A 15864-nucleotide genomic window follows, 5' to 3' on the forward strand; every position below is an offset into this window, starting at 1 on the left:
TGTCTAATAATACAGCTCAGAGCACCTGCACACCCCTGTTAAATTTTTCATCCAGAAATCAAAATGTACAGTTTATTCAGCTGTTAAATGACCTTCATCCGAAATATTTACAGGAAGTAAAGGTTAAATCAATAACGGCCTGTGGCCGGAAAAATACCTGGGATAAAACTACGGAAGCCCATATATGACAGACCTTTTTGCAGGACCCTCGTATGAATATTAGCAAAATATGGATTATCCTTGTTAAGGATAATAATTTGCGCGCAATTAGTTTTCATGGGAATACCCAAATCCATAATTACAAGCAAAAATATAAGCCTCGAACAAATGTTGTTTTTTTTCTCAATAGGAGCAATTAGTTCCTCTTTAATAAGATGCCAGTTGGTTGAGTCACTGATGAATAGATTTATTATCTCTTACTGTAAGATCTTTCACATTGAGCATTGAGTACGTGCGTGCGTTTATAGTTTAGGGAGAATTACAAATATTTGGTTTGATAATATAATGTACAACAAAGGAGGGACTAACGACTTTCGTAAAAAATCAGCAGCATTCAAATGCACAAGTTTTGTAAAAATAGTCAAAGAATACGTTAGCTTTGGAATTGTATGACTTTCAAGCAAATGCGTGAATATCAGTCTGGTTTGTCACGTGCTTTTTAAAGTTATATTTAAAATATGAACTATTGCAACACAACATTTATTGTATGTTAAAAATATTACACACTAAGTCTTGATAAATTGATACGTAGTCACAATATGAATTATTTGTATGTCAGTTACAAATTATATTTAATCTGAAAAAAAACGTTATTTTTTATTAAACTGGACTTAGTTCATTTGATGAAGACATTCTATGTTTAATGCTAATTTCTCATGATAAAAAGTTTTAATGAAGGATGCGCAAGATATATTTCTATCGCTGTAACAGGATGTGCTGATAAATATTTAAATATAAGTATTCTGTAATGTTACTGGAAATAGAAAAGAAGAAATAAAACGGAGCAAATCTTTTAATAGACAGTGCAATCTGATTTTATTTTCTGTTTTACTTACATAGTTACAGATGAGGGATGAACCGTAAATTTAAATACATAGTTAAAATCCGTTTCCTGTTATCATTTGTATTTGTTAGACTGTATACTTTGGCAATAAGATTAAGGTGTAGAATATGCTAGTCACCTATATGCTTCGATTGTTAGTCGTGGGCTTGCTCCATGGCTCCGTTTAAACCAAAAACGTGAAAATTCCTCGCTTCGCGATCAGTATTAAGAAGTTAGTACTAGGACTGGTAAGCCCGATATCAATATATTGTGGCTGGGTGAGGTATCATGTTACGTGTCTACGGCGTTATATTCCAGAGAGGCAGCACTGTAGTGTTGGGCATTGCACTCACTGCTACAAGTAAACACTGTAGTTTATATGACTGAACACTCGTTGTAATATTAATTCACTGAATTTGCCTGCTCGCCATTATTGTTTAGAATGTCGTTATAATCATTGTTGACGTTTTGTGATGTTCTCACAGAGAAAGTTTGACTGCACACCATCATTCATCTGGGCCACCATTCATAGCAAGCCTTTATATCATGAAACCTCTTGTTTAATATCCCGACTACATCTTTCACACACATGCATTAAGATTTTATCAATAATAATTTAACAGAAAAAGAACACTTAATAGTTTACTTGTATCATTGAAATCGCCAGTTACACAGAAATGAGCTATAATTTTGCGGTAAGGCATTTTAAATTTTCATACGTTTGTCAATCTCTTGACAGCATTTGTAACCTTCATTGAAGACCTTATTAATATATTATATAGGTAGTTGTTTCTGTGGGAATATCATATCTGCTATGTCAGCGGAGACATTAAAATAAATCAACGGTCGGTAACGGAAAAAAATAATAACAGTATATATTTGATTCAGCAACGATATACATTTACCCGTTAGCCGAGGTGTACCAATTTTATTGTGTCATACAATTACCCGTATCTTGACTCGTCGTTTTGCTTACAAACCTACCTAGTCATTGATATTTATCACCATTGACTTGAGAGTCATGGTGTTATGACTTAAAGATTGAGTGTTTTTATCTGATTAGCAAAGTGTTGTGGGCATTATTTTGTTTTTCTTTATGTTTCAACTTATTTGTAGGTTATTTCTTATCACCACAAATCATAGTTGAGGACGACATTATGATACTTAACCTGTCATATTTTGTACTACACCCTGCCATACCGTATTTCCGGAATAAAAAACAAAGCAAAACAAACAAATTTGAGTCGTTCAACAGCGCAAAAAAAAACACTAATTCTCGCAAAGCAAATAACAAAAAACCAATATAAAGTTATACAAATTTACGGCAGTAGAAATAACCATTTATGCGGTATGTAATTAAGGATCCTGTTAAAATCTATAAAAATTGTTTTATATCGGATAATCATTACACCAAGACTGAAACGTGAAGGAGATTTCAGATATTTCTGATTTAATAACTTAATGCTGTTACTGTTTCACTACACGTTCTATTTGCTGGGTCTTCATGGACAAAATTTTGCAAACAATTACGGATGGCTTATTTCTATGAGCAACGATATCTTCTTTGCTTCAACCCACAGCAACATTCGTTTTTGCTGCGTTACTCCAGTAGTATTTTTTGTTATAATTCACAGCAGTGTTTACATACTTTTTGTAGACTGCGCTTGCGGTGAGCTAGATATAATCTTTAAATTGGCTGCTCGGTGTATGTAAACGTGCGTTAGTGTGTTCGGCCGTCCGACTCTGTCCAGATAATAACGTTGACAAACGTGAGACTATCTTTTTTTAAATTTGGCAAAAATATTAACCTCAATGGAACTGAGTGCCGCGCACAAACCTCAATGTCACACTTCGGGGAGGGAATCAAAGGTAAGATGTGCATGGCGTAACGTAGGTACGTCAGGTATACATCGCAAAGGTCACGTGCAAACCCAAGGGCTAAATGTTAAAGGTAAAGGTCATACTGGGGATAAGAGGTCACTTAAGATTCTGTTTGGCAAAAATATTTCCTTCAGTGAAATAGATATATCAGATGTATGTTTACGTGTGTTGTATGTCGATGATTTTAATACAGTCACTGTGTTCAATCGTTGCTATTAAAATAATTTACACTGAGATACTTTATGCCGGTAGCTGGAACTATTAATGGAAGATTTGAATGAATAACGCGAAATATGTATTTAAGAAATATCTAACATAGATAGGTGCTGATATTGCACAATGTCCTGTCATAAATATCTCTCTGTAGGAAGCCCTCTCTTAACTGTATATTTCTGTACTGTTTCAGAATTGCAGAAAGAGCTAAGAAAACTGAATGCTGAAAATCCAAATGTTCATGCCATGAGTAAAATCTTGTCAAATCTTTTTGCTGGCGAGGACGCCGACGTTGACTCTAGGGCAATGGTATTTGTTCACGCTAGGGCAACATGTAGAGCGTTGGCAGATTTTCTCAATGACGAGTTGGAAGGAAACTATGTGAAAACAAGTCCTTTCCTAGGAAAAGAAACTAGAGGCGCTGATAAAGGTAAGATTAACAAAATTCAAAATTCATATCGGTGGTAAGATGCTGTAAGACAACTGAAAGCTCACTTATTTAGGACAATCTATGTAGTGCGATCCTTGTATAAAAATCTCCAAGTTCTATCTTATAATTCATCTGATATCGGGGTTCTTCCTTTATCTTGTAGTCTGTTACTGTCAAAATGAATGGCTTTTTGACAGATTTAAAACACATTTCAGTTAAACGGATGTAGGGATTCATATATTTTATTGCTTAAGGCTGACTTTTACTTATACGTAGAGGGATAATATGTCTGTTCTGAAACACAATGTTGAAAATGCATAATTTGCAGGCATGACCGAAGATGAACAGACAAGCATATTAGAAGAGTTTCGGGAAGGAACTTTCAAAGTTCTTGTGGCTACATCGGTCGGAATGGAAGGTCTAGATGTGCCCGACTGTAACATGACTTTAAACTATAACTTCAGTGGGGATGAAATTACGAAAATACAGATGACAGGTAATAAATTTGAAAACTCATAAGGGTTTAAGAGCCATAATGACTTTGATTATGTTGTGACGGTCATATTTGTTGTTTTGAACATAGAATAAATCATTTTTTGTTAAACCTGATTTTCAATAAGTTCCCACTGTTTGTCATAGGTTTGAATATTTAATTCATCAGGAAGAAAGTATTGTCGAGTTTATTGTTTTTCATTACCTCCCTTTATGATTCTAATCGTATAAATTCATGTGTAATATTAACATATTAAGTGCTTTTCCGGCGGTGCAATTATGCATACCCTCTGTTTGCTATTTTGGAGTCTGCCTTTTAGAAAATGTATATATTACTTTTTTCCTACTAATCATAAAGGGCGTAGCAGAAAGAAGAAAGGCAAGGCAGTTATGATAGCTACTGATGCTCAATTAGATAAGGACAGAATTGCAATGTACAGGATAAAACTAATGACGGGTGCTGTGGAAGAATTCAAGAGATTGGACGACAGCTCTGTTAACAGACAGATATCTACAGTCCAGAAAAAAATGTTGGACGACCACAAATGGGAACTGAAAACTAAAGAACTTAAACGTAGCAAGCAGTCCGATGTAATCGATTACGAAATACTATGCAGGAAATGTGATGCGTTTGTTTGTAATGCATCTGATGTTCGAAAATTTGAGACGTCATATGTGGTTGCATTGCGAGGCTTTGAAGAGAAAATCTGTAAAAAAGAACATACAAAAAGAGCAAATATGGGCGCTTTGAAAAAGATGTATAAGATGTTTTGCAAAACGTGTCCCAAAGACTGGGGAGTCATCGCAGTTAAGGATGACATTGAATATTACATTCTAAAAATAGAAAATTTAAAATTTGTCAGCAGTATAGATTCAGAAGATGTGACGACCCATAAAAAGTGGACTGAGGTGCCATACAAGGTCACAGAAGTTGGAATTAGGGACCTGTCCCGTATGTATGATGAGATCAATTGAAATCAATCGGACACACCTTTTTAAATATACACTCCTCATTGACAAGTAATAAAGATGTTATTATGATGAAAATCAACAGGAGATTTTAACTGGTCATGAATTAATCATTTTTCTTCGAGGAGTCTGTCGTTTAGATTAGGGTTTTGCTTTCATTTTTTCTTAGTATTGTAGTGATAACACCAGTATTTGCAAGTTCAAAGTTATTGCTCGAAAACAGCAGAGATAGGGTTTTGTGACGCGCTCTATCCATGGACGCGCGCTTTTTGTTAAACAAATTTGTGGCACTTAAACTTACCTTTCACTACTCAAGTTATATTGGTACGAATTGCACAATCCTCCAGTTTTCCGAACAAAACCGTAATTAAGCGTTTATAGTTCTTGCATACCAGACTGGGATTTCTGGTGATATCAACGGTGCTGGAAAACTACTCTCCTGCTATTTATATGACATATAACGAACTACATCTGCGTAGTAGATTTGTATAGTAATAATAATGTTTTACATAAAACGGGATAAAAATCAAATACCTTGATAGTTTCTCTTCGTTCCTTAAAACATATTGTCGATTAAAAAAACGTCTTTTAACGGTAAAAATATAACATTTCACTGCTGATGATTATAAGTATCTTACATGCCTGCCTGTGAAAGACGGGATTTTTCCCTACCCGAGGGACAGTGTGGAATGGAAAACCGGGTTAGCGGGTTTTTTTATCCAAGGTGTCCCGAGGGTTGAGAAAACAGCCGTCTTACATAGGCAGACATGTTAGATCATTTTTCTCGCCTATCACGTTCAAAATAGATCATAGAGACAAATAAATTTGGGTATTTGCTGACATTATTTATATGTTTATGACGACATAATAGTGTCAGTACTATGTGATGTCACCTAAGTGTACGCTATTTTAGACAAGGTTTTTCCCTAGGGAAAGACAGGAATATTTATCACCGTCGCGTGCTCGGACAAATATATACTTTCCCCGCTAGGTAGGCAAGAAAAAACAAAACCTGAACTATTACGTTGTTTTTTTGTCTTTGTAATGTCATGACGTACTTCCTGTTAACAGACGTAAAGTTACCGCGTTTTGCTAATACGCTACTACAAGATTAATATTATTAGTTGGACTGGCATACAAGAAAAAGATTTAATCACTGGTGGTAGGTACAGATGGAAATATTCGGCTCTCTCGTTACCGCCATAAACAGTTACCCTCAAGCCGGATATTCCCGTCTGCACCTGCAACCAGTGAAAGAATCTTATATTATATAGCATTCTAGTTGTATATCATGCATTAAGAAGTTAACAGGTTACACTGAAGTTGAATCCGGATGTATTAGCCAAATGCTCTAGGGATAAGAGCATGGAATAATACGTACCACTAAGAGCATAGTTGTATAAAATGTATTAAAAAGTTAACAGTTCAGACATAAACATCATACATAAATGGTTACACTGAACTTTAATCTGGATGTACATGTACTAGCCAAATGCTGTAGGGATAAGAGCATGGAATAATACGTACCACTAAGAGCATAGTTGTATAAAATGTTTTAAAAAGTTAACAGTTCAGACATAAACATCATACATAAATGGTTACACTGAACTTTAATCTGGATGTACATGTACTAGCCAAATGCTGTAGGGATAAGAGCATGGAATAATACGTACCACTAAGAGCATAGTTGTATAAAATGTTTTAAAAAGTTAACAGTTCAGACATAAACATCATACATAAATGGTTACACTGAACTTTAATCTGGATGTACATGTACTAGCCAAATGCTGTAGGGATAAGAGCATGGAATAATACGTACCACTAAGAGCATAGTTGTATAAAATGTTTTAAAAAGTTAACAGTTCAGACATAAACATCATACATAAATGGTTACACTGAACTTTAATCTGGATGTACATTTACTAGCCAAATGCTGTAGGGATAAGAGCACCATTTAGAGCATAGCGGTAATGTTATTAGATCACAAACAGATACCGACCGTAGCAGGAACAGTATTAGATTGTGGACAGAAATTGAGCACGGCGGTGACGTTATTAGATCACAGACAGGTGGCGAACATAGCGGTGACGTCATTAGATACCAGACGGACGCCGAGTATAGCGATAACGTTATCAGATCAAATATCTACAGTAACTGTAGTTTTATCAGGAATATGTTCAAAAAGTGAAAATCTATGTATGTCTGATGTGTACAATACCTTGCTGTCTAAAGATAAATGTGTGAATATAAAGCTGTCTCCATGGTGTGTTTTTCTGCTTTCCGGTCGGTATGTTTGATTCGAAGTCAGAGAGTCTAAAATGCACTGTGATGTAACCAACAGGTCTAGCAATATATTTTCCTCCAAGGCAACGAAAGTGTTAGAAGGTGAAAGTAAAGTGTCTTGCATTTTTGCTCCGAACTTAAATAGTGTGGTCGGAAATGAACATATGTCTTTATTTGAAACCGGAATTATGATTACTTGGTATTCATTGCTAATAACTGATTGTAACAAGTCGATATTCTGTTTTGTGTAATTAAAATCATGTATTGGACAGCTTACTGCATGTAATAAATTCCGAACCGTCTAGTTCTAGGTGGACACGCTTTTATGATATTGTTGCTCTTACCTGCATATTAGTATTTCATTAGCATAACATAATTGTAAGCAAAACTTGCACTTAGGTGCATGGAATTTTAAGGGATTAATTGCAAACGTCTTTGTTAATAATATTATCCATGTTAAAAGGGAGCATTGATTTGATTTTCATAAATTCAGTTTTAAATATCTTTCCATACTTTAATAGTCTTGTATACTACACTTTCCTTCGTTTGAAACGCACGCAAAAATACGTCAGAATGTGTTATTCTTATTTCAGTAACCTTTGTGATACGGCCAATAGCTGTTGACTTCAATAGAAATATTCGTTTTCGATAGAAAATTTATTCACGTAGATTTCTCGTACTATTAGAAAAAAGTCGTTTGTCGTATTAATTACACCACGATAAATAGAATTGTATAAATGAGAAATTACACAGTATTTGACATTACAGTTGATCTTGTTCTGTTATTACACGGTGTGGACGTCCGAGCGGATTTTTGTCCTTGTTTTCTTTAAAGTGCCTTAAATGAAGTATGAGTATTATGTTGTTGACAGCGTAGGGCGGGACTACTAAAAAGGTTTAACCTGAGACAATATTTCTATTTTGAGACACTGTGTATTCGTCTTGTACACTCAAAGTTTATCTTTTGTATATTTGTTTGATAAGTGAGTATTTTTTTCTAATTTACAATAAGCATTATCTGTACAGAATTGTATTGAGGTATGTACCCATGGTGTACACTTTACTTGTCAACAACAAAAAACATGATGAATAATAAAAAAAAGAAAACAAAGGTTTCAATGCAAATAGAAAAATTTCCAATATTTATTAGTCCGTTGACTACACATTTTAATGATTTAGTGTTAGTGCTTAGTTTGTTATGATTTAGTGTTCTTGTGATTGCATATATAAATCGTTTAATAAAGGTAAAAGGTGTTTGCTTATTAAAATTTAACCCCTGATGAAAGGACCAGCCGTTTTGGCATTTAAGCGACCTTTATATTGTACACATCTACCTCCACAATATAATTTTTCTTTGATACCAGGTACCAGTCAGAAAGGCATTCGATAGGCATTTTCAACTAGTTAGCGGAATATCAACTTACCACATCGGTCCAGATATTAATAGAGCCTAACCTCCGAACTCCCGTACCCGAGGCTCAAAATTAAACCTCTCAGCTATGATGTACTACGTATATGACTACTTTTTGTTTCATCTCTGGTTACTTAATATTATTTAATTTGGTCTGCCATCATTTTTTGGTGTAATCCCGAGCACATCTTTATCATAATATAAAACCTTTTTGTGAAGCCGAAAGTATTTGTTTTTTGTGCAAGAGTAGAATTCCAAAGGACAGTTCAGCTTCAAGTGATAGAGACCGGCCTGTGGATTGATGTAAACCATCGACCTTCAGCTTGAGAATAAAGTGCACTAACCACTGACGTATTTAAAACTGACTCACAATGGAGCAATGGTCTTTACCTTTCGGTCTAAATGCTGGTACTTCCTTTCTAAGTATGAATGCTAAACAAGAAGAAAATGCCCTGTCAAAACACGTAAGTCATAATTTGATCTTCAACGCACTATTTCACATTTTGGTCAGATACGTTATTAGATATTTGTATTTCTTTTCCATGTCCTATAATGTTAGTAAACATGTTTTCACGATATCCCCGTAATAAAACGAAGTCTGTCGTGCTAGTTCTTGAGGCCGCAAAACAGATACAAAAAGACCAGCCTTCTATAAGAAGCATAGAATGCAACAAACAAAAATAACAGTCTTAGTTTGTTTGATTCTGTGCACCAGAGCTATTGTACGGGAGTCAGTAGCGCAGCTGTTTGCATGTTGGTTGGCTACAACGTGTGGTTGCGGCCGATATCCGGATTAATGTGCAGTGCCAGGTGATTTACATCAATTGGAACTGTTTAGAGCAGTACTGGCCTAGACTTGATGGCGTACGGATACACATGACACCTGCTATGGTCTCAACTGATAATAAGTTGTTCAATCTATTCCAGATGGAGACTTAATTACCCACTCGAAATAAGACATTATTAGGTTTTAATGAAACACACAACACTCTTCATGCATCCTTGCATTGGATGAACCAGAAATCTATTACAAAATTATTTTATGATCTCGAAAGTACGTGGCGATATTTTACGGCAGCCTCAATATTGTGAATGTTAATCAAATCTATAAGAAGTTCAAATGACAGCATACACACATAACGAACAAACAATTAAAACAGACTCTGTAGATCATATATGCATCACATATTACTTATCACGTCCTTGGCACCGGCTTTAGCAGAATTACTTGACTTAATGACTCTGAAATAAATCCATGATCCGTAAGAACCAGACATTATAACAACACTGACTGCAAGTACAATATACGTTTATTGACAATTTAGCTTTAAAATCAAACATATGAGAATAAAATAATCTCACTTGTCTTGATAGTATGTATCCTACGATAGAGAAGTTATGCCATTTTATAACGGCGTTGTAAAATATATACAAAGAGAGATTAAGAGGTATTTGTCCTTGACTTCGCAGAAAATCCAGTATCATCCCATCCAATATAAATGGTGAAATAATATGCATGCTAAAAATAATACAAGGGTAGGAAATACCAAAAAGGGTTAGTTTCTTAATAAAATATGGTACATAAAACGGTGTTTAAATGATTTAACATGCCTTTATCACAATTACTTCGAAGTATTAAGAGTACTGAAAAAACATCTTGTGTCGTAATGTTGGCGATGGTGAAACGCGCAAACACAAGGATGCGATGTGTCAGCTTAAAAATCTGGATTCTTCATTACTGTGGTGTCAGAAGCACAGACAATAAGAAGATGTTTTTGCAATATAATCGCTTAAGATTGTTTGCTCATAATGGCGGTAATGGACGCAAAAACAAGCGGACGCGATAGCTTAGTACATAAACGACATCTTCCCTGAAATGATTTATTGGAAGTTATAAACTTGGCGTGGATATTTCTTGGATGATCTGCTTCCATAATTGTTCAAACAGTTCTGTATGGCTGCACATACGGATCGACATAGGTAAACTTTAAACCACACCACATTCTAAAGTGCTGGTCTGATTTTGAAATAATTTTACAGAAACCATTTCTTTAATAACTGTTTACTGAGATTGTTATTATAATACAGACTCATATTGATCGAATAGATTGAAATGTGATATAACTTTAAGGTTATAATGCAGTAATTTGGTCAAAAATGTGCTTCCGTGGTGTAGTCGAAAGAAATCCCTAATAAATAGATCTTAATTTTTCCATTTTTCGCGCATTTGCGCGTAAATCGGGGGCCAAATAGGCATTATTTCACTCGTGGAATGAATTTTACATAAAATAGGACACTTTTCATGCTAATATTTGCATGTTTTCGAGTCGTTTACTTGAAAACGAAAGTAGGGTGTTTATACTGCGGACCGATTTCTGAAATGGGTCAATATGAGGGTACCTGACTTCAGTTGACTTGCATTTCACTGCATACTATTCAACACCCCTTTTTCTTTTCGTTTTCTTGAAGCAAATGTATGGATATCTTGTGGAAAATAGGTCTACGACGGAGTGAAAATCTAGAAACTGTAAAAAATTGTTCTGAAGTAGCTGAATTTTATATGAAACAAAAAACAATTTCTTTTATTGGTATATAGCCTTAACGTAGTTATATTGTGCGATCATGTCTTTTTGTCCTATGTAGAGTGCGCATGCGCGAAAGTTTACTTCCGTTGCGCCAAGTGTAAATCCCTCTATATCGAGAACTATCATATTCGACCCGGCGCCGGAGTCGGCGTCCTTCCGCGTCCACACCTCGGGTGAATTTTTGATGAATATACAATTTATCTTCTTAATGGATTTGTTTCAAACTATAAGTAGGTATTCCTCATCATCACCCACATTATATAACATTACATATGGTCATTACTCCCGCTCCAATATTTCATGAATTATCCCCCCGTTTCACTAAGAATTTCAGGTTAAAGTTTTGGTGTATTTTCACTCTACCTTTATTATTACTAACCGGATTTGATTCAAACTTAAATCTGTTGTTCCACACCATCACTCATATCATATAACACAAGGTTCATAATTCCCACACCAATCTTTCATGAATTATGCCCTCTTTTTACTGAGAACTTTAGGTTAATTTTAATGCACTTTCACCGCATTTCAATTATTACAGAAGGCATTTGATTCAAATTTAAAATAGTTGTGCCACATCATTATCATCTACATCATATGAAACAAGGGCCATTACTCTCGCGTCCATATTTTATGAAATATCGCCCTTCTTACTTAAAATTTAGGTTAATTTTTGATGCACTTTTACTCTATATCAGTTAATACTTGTAATGTATTTTATTCGAACTTAAAATAGTTGCTCCGCATCATCATCCACATCATGACAGAAGTTTCATAATTCTGGTACAAATGTTTCATAAGTTATCCCCCCCCCCCTTTTTTTACTGAGAATTTAAGTCATTTCTGATGCATTTTCACAATGTTTCCATTATTACAAAAGGAATTTGACTCAAACTTAAAAAAATTGTTCCACGTCACCACTCACATCATATGACACATCGACCATAATTCTCACATCAATATTTCATGAATTATGTCCTCTTTTTACGTAGAGGTTAGGTTCATTTTGATGCGCTTCCACTATTGATCTGGTATTTCAGAAGAGATTTTATTCAAACTTACAATAGTTCTTCTTCATCATCGTCCTCATCATATGACACAAGCTTCATAAATCTTGCACAAATATTTAATGAATTATATCCCTTTTTACTTAGAATTTCAGTTTATTTGTGCTTTTTCGCCATATTTCTGTAGTTAATAAATGGATTTGATTCAAACTTAACATGATTATTTCACACCACCACCCTCGACACTAAGTCCATAACTCTGGTGGCACCAATATTTTATGAATTATGTCCATCTTTACCTTAAAGTTCATGCACATTTGCTCTATCTCAGCTTTCACTTAATGGATTAATTGAAATGGTTTTCCAACATTATAACCCAAATTACATGACATATGATGCATAACTTTCGCAGAAATAAGACATGAATTATGTTCCTTGTGTACTAAGTCGATGTATTGATACACTTTCACTCTATCTCTGTTATTACTTAAAATGAATAATTCAAACTATTGTCCAGTATCATCACTCAAATTAGAGTCATTAAAAACTCCAGTGATAGCTTCAGCCGTGTAACACTATCAAGTTTCGAAATAGTCTCATGTGACAGCTCTTTTTTCTAAGCTCTAGTGCATGTTAGGCAATTCCGTTTCATACAGACTTTTAAAGCTGAATCTGAGTACGACTAACCAGGGCTTGAATCAGAAACGTTACCACGTTGGCAGGTGCGCGCGACGTACGGACCTACCTTCGATTTTCGCATTCTATACATAGAGCGTGACGTCACACATTCCGTCTAAGATTTTGGATAATTGTACATACACTAAAACATTGTCCCGCGGAGGACGGTAAATTTTCAGAATCTATTTATTTTTTGCATGTTATTACAACAAATGTGCGTAATTGTGATTACTTAAACTTTTTAAACCGTTATCGTTCTCTGACTCGTGTCATAGAATTATTTTTTGACAAAAAGGAAAATCTACTTTCACTTTCCTAAACTGTAGTATTGCAGCGCAATTATGGTATATTAAATATGGATCTGGAGACTTAGATATCATAAGATCAATGTCCTAAACGTTTAAATGATGCACAAATAGAGTGCTTAAGTCATGTCATCAAGAAGGAATACTGTGTGGCCTGATATACCAGCTGGCACCCCATGTCAATGTACATGTATATCATAATTCATATTCTGTTCAAAGTGTTAATAACCAAACACATACTCTAAGTTTACATATTGCAGTTCTGATAGTCTAGTCCTTCCCTTGGTGCACCACTGACAGTTAGACCAAAGAGAGAATAATTTCTCTGCTATTGCTAACTGGAAATGCTAAAAAGTACTTGTTGTTTGTATGAATCATGGACAATTAATGTAATACTGGCAGGATTTCAGTTTTCAACACCACTATCATGATCGAGTAAAAAACAACCACCTTTGTAAATTCCAGTTTTATTTGTACATATATTAAAGTTCATACACACTATTTTGCAGTCTATTTTTTATTAATTAATAGGCCTACAAAACATGGGGAACATATCAAACAAATACACTTCAGGAAACATATAAAATCCTAAGCACAGACAACTTCAATACAATATAATTATTAATGGAAGTATTTGCTAGTCAATAGTAAAAAAAGAGGCTAAGTCATGAATACTGACCAGCAAGCCATTCAATAAGTGGTATATAACATGACTTTTGACATTAATATTAACTATTATTCTCAAATATTAGACATGTCATAAAACACAAACTATGGACCAGATATTTATGTAACAAGTGATGCAATATTACTAATGATTATTAATATTATTTCTGGTACACACATTAAAACATTTTATCAGATCAGTAAAAGGGTAATACACTCGTAGCTTAAATGAAAATAATAACTAGAATGTTAACAATGTGTATATATATATACAGTCAATAACAGATGTTTAAAATGTTTCTAGATTCTGTTCAATATTATATGTTTTAATTTGATAGTATTTTACACAAAAATTCTATTTCCCAGGCTAGTTGTAAAAAATTTAGTTCATTCTTCTCTCAGAAAGTAGGTTTAATTTCCAATATTTGACCAAAAATTCTCTCCATCTTTTTTACATCTTCCAACCAAATTTTTTAGCAAATATTATGTCAACCATACCATTTAAAACACAAAGCAATATGTTAAATCAAGTCCCTTTCTTCTGAAATGGATTTTATTCACAATTCATTCTGATACAAAAATAACAATGTGACTTAGTTTCAAAAGATTCCATTATTTCTATCACTACAGCTTCCTGACAGCTCATGCAGCAGATTGAGAAATATACAAGGATTATGTATAGTGACATTTACAAATATGTAATATACTGTTACTAGTATCTTGGTCTGCAGTATTCATCTAAAGTCAACTTTTACTAAATAAAACAAAAATGTCCTAGTTTGTATTACCTATTGACCTGCAGTTATAAAACATGGGACATTCCTGTTTCTCAGTTGAAAAAATCTAAATGTTACATTAGTATATACCTACCATTCCATGTATCTAAACTGTAACATTATATCAAAGTTAATAGGATATTGTGCTCAACAACAAAATTTATAACAATAAATTAAAGCATCAATCTCTTAAGTTTTCCATGGCAAAATGCTTGAAACACTTTCTAAATGTGCTGTGTTATGAAAAATATTATACGATCAAATGTACATACATGAAGAATTGAAGATTTATGTGTTAAAATTTGGAAGTGTAAATTGACATAATTGGAGGTAATAAGGTGGACAAGTGCCAGGTCAGGATTCGAACCCGAGACCTCCCCATGACATTGTACTTCTATGTCTGGGGTGCTCTAACCAACTGAGCTACCTGTCACCGACTGTCCTCACCGAGAAATAAATTCTGAGATCTTTTACAATTTTGAAGCAAGCTGAGAAATCTTTATTGAATATGATTTTTACTATTCCGATATCATATAAACTCGTACTAATTATCAACTGTTTATTCAAGAAAAAATATCAATTAACAAAACAAGAATACAATACAAGAAAACAAAGTGTGCATCTGGTAATTAGCCTTTTACTAAAAGTTTTAGGTCTGGTATTTAGCCTTTTAGGTCTGGACCATTTCTGAGTAGACTGTACATTTAGCCTTACTGGACTACATCAAACTGATACTTTGGAAATTAGTCCTGCAAAAAATAAAAAAAATGTATGACTGACATTATTTCAATTTATAGTTATGCTGAATTTGAAAATGGTGCGTTCAATACTTTTGTACATTCGTTTAATGAAATGATGTACATGTACAGCTCAGTAGGTAGCGCGTAGATCTACGGATCGAGAGTTCGATCCTCGGGCGGGGCTAATGTTCTTTGCGACTATTTGATAAACAATATTTGTGTCTGAAATAATTAGTCCTCCTTCTCTGATTCATGTGGGGAATTTTGCAGTTACTTGTGAAGAACAGGTTTGTACTGGTACAGAAATCACTGGTTAGGTTAACTGCCCGCCGTAACATGACTGAAATACTGTTGAAAAACGGCGTTAAACCCAAAACAAACATACA

The 15864-nt window shown here is 34.3% G+C and overlaps 1 protein-coding gene across 3 annotated transcripts in view; it reads left to right on the forward strand.

The window, feature by feature from the left end:
* The window catches only part of LOC123546753 (antiviral innate immune response receptor RIG-I-like), a 48247-nt gene that overhangs the window by 8461 nt on the left and 23922 nt on the right, over positions 1 to 15864 (forward strand). For 2 of the 3 annotated variants that reach the window (XM_053551057.1, XM_053551059.1), the window contains exon 11: positions 3330 to 3566. In XM_053551057.1, the coding sequence (XP_053407032.1) occupies positions 3330 to 3566 (237 nt within the window). Of the gene's footprint in view, positions 1 to 3329; positions 3567 to 3894; positions 4063 to 4416; positions 5738 to 15864 lie in introns of those variants that run through there. The other variant, XM_053551058.1, reaches the window with a different exon arrangement.

The sequence above is a fragment of the Mercenaria mercenaria genome, chromosome 9 (genome assembly GCF_021730395.1).
Source record: "Mercenaria mercenaria strain notata chromosome 9, MADL_Memer_1, whole genome shotgun sequence".
NCBI lineage: Eukaryota > Metazoa > Mollusca > Bivalvia > Venerida > Veneridae > Mercenaria > Mercenaria mercenaria.